The 7,101-nt window shown below is 33.9% G+C and overlaps 1 protein-coding gene across 1 annotated transcript; it reads right to left on the bottom strand.

The window, feature by feature from the left end:
• Positions 1-233: 233 nt before the first annotated feature.
• On the bottom strand, positions 234-3,463 carry LOC133308041 (protein NRT1/ PTR FAMILY 2.8-like). Its single transcript, XM_061508623.1, has 4 exons — positions 3,440-3,463; positions 2,588-2,735; positions 2,277-2,494; positions 234-1,712 (listed from the first exon to the last, which is right to left on the bottom strand). The coding sequence occupies exons 1-4, from the start codon at positions 3,461-3,463 to the stop codon at positions 234-236; spliced, it is 1,869 nt and encodes a 622-aa protein (XP_061364607.1).
• Between the last annotated feature and the right edge of the window lie 3,638 nt (positions 3,464-7,101).

Genomic DNA, 7,101 nt, shown 5'->3' with positions numbered 1-7,101 from the left:
GATGATTATAATTTTCACCAAACGCAAACTAAAATATGAAGAATTTAAATTTGTGAAAGAAACAAATTATAAAATGTGGCCAAATTATAATAATTAATGGAAGCAAAATTTAATTAAATTTTATCTCTACACTATTTGTAAACACTATACACTGACACCAAAACTGAACTGCATAAAGAAAAAATCTAACAATAAGTAAATACATGGTACCATAGAACTTGAGTTTTTGGAATTTAAACTCTAACAGGTGGCCTTTCTCCAGTGCCTGTTATGTCCAATACCTTCTCCTCATCATATGGTTCAGATGATTCTCCCATCCCTGGCTGCACCTCTGTTGTCCCAGTAGTACCTTTGCTGCTCATCAAATAACTGCTAGCAAAGAAATTGAAGTAGAAAAAATTCAAAGCTCCCAAGGCAGCAATGATATAATAGTAGTAGTCAAGCCTGTTCTGATTTAAATCATGACCCCCTAGCCATGGTTTTTTTCCTCTTTGCGATGTTGCTTTATGGACAATATTCACAATCAAGGAACCTGTGTAGTTTGCAATGGACAAGCTTAGAAAGAAGACTGCCCCAGCAACAGTCCTCATGCTCTCTGGCATTTGCAAGGTAAAGAATTCCATTATAGAAACAGCAGCAAAGGCTTCATTTAGACCTGATAGTGCAAACTGTGGCAAGAGCAACACAAAGCTCATGGGTGAAATAAATGAGTCAAATCTTAAAGCTAAGTCACGCCGCTTCTTCTCAACAACTGCTGCTACCAACATGCATAGGATGGATAACAAGATCCCAATTCTGATTCTTTGCCTTATGGTCAATCTTGTAGTCCTTTTTCTGGTTTTCCTTGCTAGAGGAATGTAGATGCACTCATAAATGTATATCCATAATGAAAGTGCTATCATTGATATCAGGTTCATCCACCCAGGTGGAATCTTGAAATGGGGTCCAATGGACCTTTTGGATTGTATAACTTGAAGGACCCCAAAAGTGTTCTGCTGATCCATAACAATGAAACCACAAATTCCTGTTACCCATACTGGCAGAATTCCTAGCAAGCATTTGAGGTGTTCCACTTGTTGCAAACTACAAAGTCTCCAAGCATTCCTTGGCATTCCTTGGTCATTCAATTCACTTGGATCAACTATTATAGCAGCCTTATCAAAGAATTTGAACCTATCTGTCTGAACAAGAAGATATGATTCCCCAAATGTAGGAGCAGGATTATAAAAGGTTCTCCCAGAAGCTTGTAGGTTGCGCTTTCTATAAGCTGCTACAATCACCTTGGCCATGTCTGAGAAGATGCTACCTCTAGGTTTCTTGCAAATGTAAGTATTGCGGCCAAGCAGGAAGATGCTTATTGAGAAAGCAAGACAAAGAGTTGGAATGGCAAACCCCAAGGTCCAGCTTACATTTGTTTGAACATAGACAACACCAGTGAGTGCTACAACAAGTGCAATTGTAAAAGTGAAGTACCACCAATTGAAGAAGCTCTCCAATTGTCCCCTACCCTTCTCTGTATTGGTGTCAAACTGATCAGCACCAAAAGCAATGTTGCAGGGTCTAATGCCCCCAGCGCCTATGGATAACAGTCCAAGACCTCCAAAGAGGACCCCTAGTTGCCATCCTTTTGGCTTTTCACAATAGGGTCGGTCCTTGCAGTTAAGAGGTCTCAATTGATGTATACCTGCTGTTAGGGTAATGGTCAATATACCCTGTCAAATAAATGCAATCCAAGCTGGTGAAACCCGTTGATAAGTTTTGAAACCTTGATGCAATGCTCAATCATAGTCCTAATATATATTATTAACCATACCCAAGCCAATTTAAGAGGGCAAGTCTGGAGCAGTAGTAAAATTGTATTTGTTTCTTAATACAGAAAACACCAACTTTGCAAATATGCAAGGGAAAGATTGCTTATTGCTCTCGCTCCTACTTTCGTTAGTCGAGGTCTAATGGAAGTTGATTTTTCAAACCAGCCAATATAAATTAAAAGACCTGTTGATAAGTTTTGATATTAGTTACAGTTTCTATCAAGTTAGCTATGATCAGTCACAACTTCAAATTTTTAGTTAATGAGTCAGCACTCAAAGTGTATCTACACCTGTATAAATACTCCATCAGTTTCAATACATATTGATAGGTACATTTGGTCATTCTTAGGTTATATTGCTGGAAAGTGGAAATATATAGGATGGACAAAATGACAGTAAAATCATAAGTGCATTGCAAGCAAGACAGGAACATGCAAATTAGCACTTAGATGTTAATTTTCTTACCAGAAGCGATGCAATAGAGCCATAGAAGAGGGTGCGGAATCTGCCCAGATAAGTATCAGAGATAAAAGCACCAATTATTGATGCAATGTTGGAGGATCCATTCCAAAGTTGTACCACATTAACCACGAATATGCCACTCAGGTTGTATTCCGTTAGCAGGTACACTGTTAGATTTGATATCAAACTCATGGATGCCAATTTCTCGAACGACTCGTTACCTTAAAAGAAATCAACGATGTGCATTTAAACTCGTGGAAATTAATGATGTTCGTTAGTTAGAAAATTGAGTACTGTTAAATTGTAAAAGTTACCGATGATATATCTGACGGATCTCCATCCTCCTGTTTCTGTTGTTGAAGAAGCAGAAGGAGATGGTGGTGAAGGTATTTGGTCATGTTCTAGCTCGAGCACAGAAGGAGAGTTAGTGTTCACATTCTCCATTTTTAAGGTTTTTTTTAACTTCGTACAAATAGAGTCTAATTTTATGGATTATTATGTTTTGATATGACCATTTTTTTTTTGTTATTACTAATGTCCTATCCTATGGCTGATTCTTTCAAAGCGGTCAGGAATTTGAGAATTTTTAGGTAGCACGCGTGATTCGGTATGTAATTTGCATCAGATGGAGGTGATTGTGTTTGCATGCAGGAGATAACTAGATTTGGTATAAGGATTCCACGTGCCTTTAATGTCTTTTATTGTTATTTTATTGGAAAAAATTAATCTTATATGTTGGAGGAGATTCTAATCTCATATCATAGATATATTATGTATGAGACTCATCTATTAAAAAAAAGAAAAATTTGTTTATCCTTTTAAATGACACAACTTATATCATCACACTCTCACAAAGAGGTGGGATCCACACTTTTATTTTTTTTGTCAACTCTTTCTCTTTCTTTATCTATCTCTTTCTTTCTCTTAAAATAACACAACTTTATATCCTTTAAAATGACACACACTTTACCCTAAAAAAATGAAAAAAATAAATGACACGTCTTTTTATGACGTGTGTAGAAAGAATTTATTTTTTCGTGCAACATGAGAAAAACAAACTGTTGTTTTATTTTGGCACGCGATAAAAGCTTGATATTTTATTTTAGTCGTCAAACTCCAATCTTTCAGTTTAGAATTTTGATACGTGTCATCCTAATTTTACGAACAATCATATCGCTCTCCTTACTCATTTTGTCATAAGCCACTACATGAGCTAGCAACATGTAACCATGAGCTAAAAGATAGAAGATTTTTAAGGATCTTTTAGATACTGATGCTAGAGGTACGTCTAGTTTGATAGTTATTGAGTTGTAATTTTCTTTTGTTTTGTTGGGGCGTGGCCCTTCCAAAATTACAAAAGTAAAAAATAAAAGTAGAAGAAACTTTGTATAGTAAACCAAAACTTGAAGTTAGTAAGAGTCCGTTTAAAAAAAAAAAAACATTTTTTATGTTTTGCTTATTTTAAAAGTGTTTTTTTTTATAAAAGTTAAATTAAAAAAAAAATTGACTTTTAACTTTTGTTTTTTAGAAGTTATAATTTTAAACTTAAAAAAAAGTGTACGTTTTTAACTTTTTTTTGTTACTTCTGCATTTTTTTAAATCAGAAATTCAAACAAATTTATAATGAAAAGTGTTTTTTTTTTAAAAAAAATAATTTTTGAAGAAAAAAAACTCATCCAAACATAAGCCTACTTTTTTCAATTTTAAGTAAAAAATAATAAATAACCATAGATTTACACGATCTCGTGAAACGTACTATTCGAAATTGAAATATGACCTATTTATAAAACATAAAAAATGTTAGGTAAATTTTCAAGGAAAAGTGTTGGTGATTTTAAAAGATATAAATTTATATTATTTTAAGTAAAATTATAGTGTTTTGATACGTACTTATAGGCTATTTGGTTTATTTTCTTAAGCAAAAATTAAAAAAAAAGAGCTTAAAAAAAATAAAAGTTAAAAACTGTTTGATGATCGTGTAAAGTTGTTTTTTTTTTAATATTACGTAAAGTTGTTTTTAGGGTTTTGAAAGAAGGGAGATAAAATGATTTATTTTTAGGGTAAACAGGAAAATGTTATACTTACTACTTTTTTTCTTAATATCTATAACTATTAAATCTTAATTATTGATTTTCATCAATTTAACAGTTATAATTTATTGAAAATTAATAATTAATTAATAAGTGTGATCTAATAAATTAACGAAAATTAATAATTAAGATTTGATAATAAGAAAAAAAGAATAAATATAACCTCCCCGGGAAAAATGATAACATTTATAAATAAAAGTATAGAATAAGGGTATAATTGAAAAAAATATGAAAGTTTTAAAAGATTGACATATATCTCAAAAAAACTTTTCCTAGGAGCTTTTAATTTTAATTTTAATTTTATAAAAAAAAGCTTTTTTATAATAAGAATTTTCGTAAAATTATGTTTAACTAAACTTTTGATTATAAGAAAAAGAAAAACTAAAAATAAGAGCTCCCAAAATATTTTCTCAGAGAGAACGTGAAAAATCACCCAAACACAATAAATCTATTTAAAATGACAAAAATTTTGAGACGTTTAAAATCAAAATGTAACGCCCGGCTGCTTCAAGAAACAACGACTATCTTCACATACTAATACAAGACTTTTCAGTGTGTTTTTTCCTCACTCGCACACTTCCCGAGAAAACTTTTCAGGAGGTCACTATCCCAGAATTGCTCCAAGTCAAGCACGCTTAATTATGGAGTTCTTTCGTTCCGGGCTACCGAAAAAAAGATGCATCTTGTTAGTATAAGTAGTACCAATTAATTCTTATAAGCTATTCCCAACTGTACCGTCCCATACCAGTACAGTCTCTGGAATCCCTCTCTTACGGTTGTTGATTCGATTCATCCATGTACCCCCGTCCCTAGAAGCCTGCCAGGAGCCGCTCCTTGTTTGTGGCCTTTCGCACCGGCGATCACTCCCTGCCCTCGTCAGCGCCCGAGATGTTACATGCCCACCAGCTTCCGCTTGGTTCTTTCTCGAACCACACCGTATTGGAAAAGAGGCCTTGCTCTGATACCACTTGTAACGACCGGCTGCTTTAAGAATCAACGACTATCCCCACATACTAACACGAGACTTTTCAGTGTGTTTTTTCCTCATTCGCACACTTCCTGGGAAAACTTCCTAGGAGGTCACCCATCCCAGAATTGCTCCAAGTCAAGCACGTTTAACTATGAAGTTCTTCCGTTTCGGGCTACCGAAAAGAAGATGCATCTTGTTAGTATATGTAGTACCAATTAATTCTTATAAGTTATTTCCAACTGTACCGTCTCATACCAGCACAGTCTCTGAGATCCCTCTCTTTCGGGTGTTGATTCGATTTATTCATGTACCCCGTCCCTAGAAGCCTGTCAAGAGCCGCTTCTTGTTTGTGCCCTTTCGCATCATGCCCTTTCGCACCGGCGATCACTCTCCGCCCTCGCCAGCGCCCAGGATGTTACACAAAATTATTTTTTTCAATTTTAAAATATAAAAAAATTGTGTAACTGTAACGAATGAAGCGGAGATTGAAGTAATTTATTCTTGTAATTATTATTCTCCCACTGCATGTATAATCCACAATTTGATATTTTTGCTTCGAATGTACCAATTCAAAAGAAGCGGGTAGAAAAGCGAATTTGATATTTTTGCTTGGAATGTATGGCCGGTCTAGTATATTTTTTTATTTTTATTTTATATTTTTTATACTACTTGTAATAGTTTTTTTTTTTTTTTTTAATTTATTTCATTCTATTTCACTGGTTAAACAGAATTTTTGAATGATTTTGTTCTATATTATGTTGTTTGGATATACCTTGAATTTATGAATATTTATAGTATTGTTAGTGTTGTTAATTATATATTCTGTTTGGATAAATTTTTATTGTCTTATTTTTTAAAACAGACTAACAAGCTAAACCAGGCTTTTATTTTTTGTAAACAAGCCATGTCACAAACCAATATTATATTTATAACAGGTAACATGCATGGTCAGGCTGACACATATAAAACACATGCTTAACCTTTTAAGAGAAAAACTCGACTCGGCCCGTTAACACTCTTAGTTGCACGTACCAATTTGATATTTGTTTCAAATTTTTTTTTTAGTTTAAAGAAAAAAAAGAAGCGGGTAGAAAAACGAAAATAGAAAAACCATTAGTCCCGCCATGAATCAATCAATGTACTAATGCTGCAGTACTGCTTTATATTATTAAATATCCCTCATATGGTTCCTCTAAATATGTGTCTGGCGTATATCAGACATGCACGATGTTATTTACTACGCGCTAGTGTGACCAAATCTGCTACTCTCCTTCTCCATTGGTCACGTGGCATTCAAAATATCTTCTCATTGGTTCTTCTTACGTATTACATTATGAGAAGAATTGCAGGCGAGTATTCTTCTACGCGTAGACGAGAGAGTGGCAAAAAAGGTTCCTTTTTTGAATTGCTCTCTGAACAACGGCTACTTCACACTACATCACTTTTCATACCAACTTTCAAAATATTTGTCTTTTTTCAACTTTTCATGGAATATTGGAGTAAAATGAAAGCACTCTTTTTCTTTTTATTCATGCTTCAAATTATTATTATTATTTTCTAGTTCAAACTTCAAAGTTAAAATCATGGTAACCCTTTTGGGTCTACACTTTCATCACACTCCCAAACCCCACTTTACCCACTGCCACTGTAATCATCACTTAAACACTCACTCCCCTCTCAGTGTGTGCACCCATTGACTGGTTTCATTTCCACCCATAGAACTTCAAAGTTCAAAACTTTATTCAGCACCCATTTTGGAGACTGGAAA

Source organism: Gastrolobium bilobum, unplaced genomic scaffold (assembly GCF_033153095.1).
Source record: "Gastrolobium bilobum isolate Gb01-03AN ecotype WA unplaced genomic scaffold, APGP_CSIRO_Gbil_v1 utg2779, whole genome shotgun sequence".
NCBI lineage: Eukaryota > Viridiplantae > Streptophyta > Magnoliopsida > Fabales > Fabaceae > Gastrolobium > Gastrolobium bilobum.
Note: the sequence above shows the minus strand (reverse complement) of the source record. Positions and strands in the feature narration are given on the sequence as shown.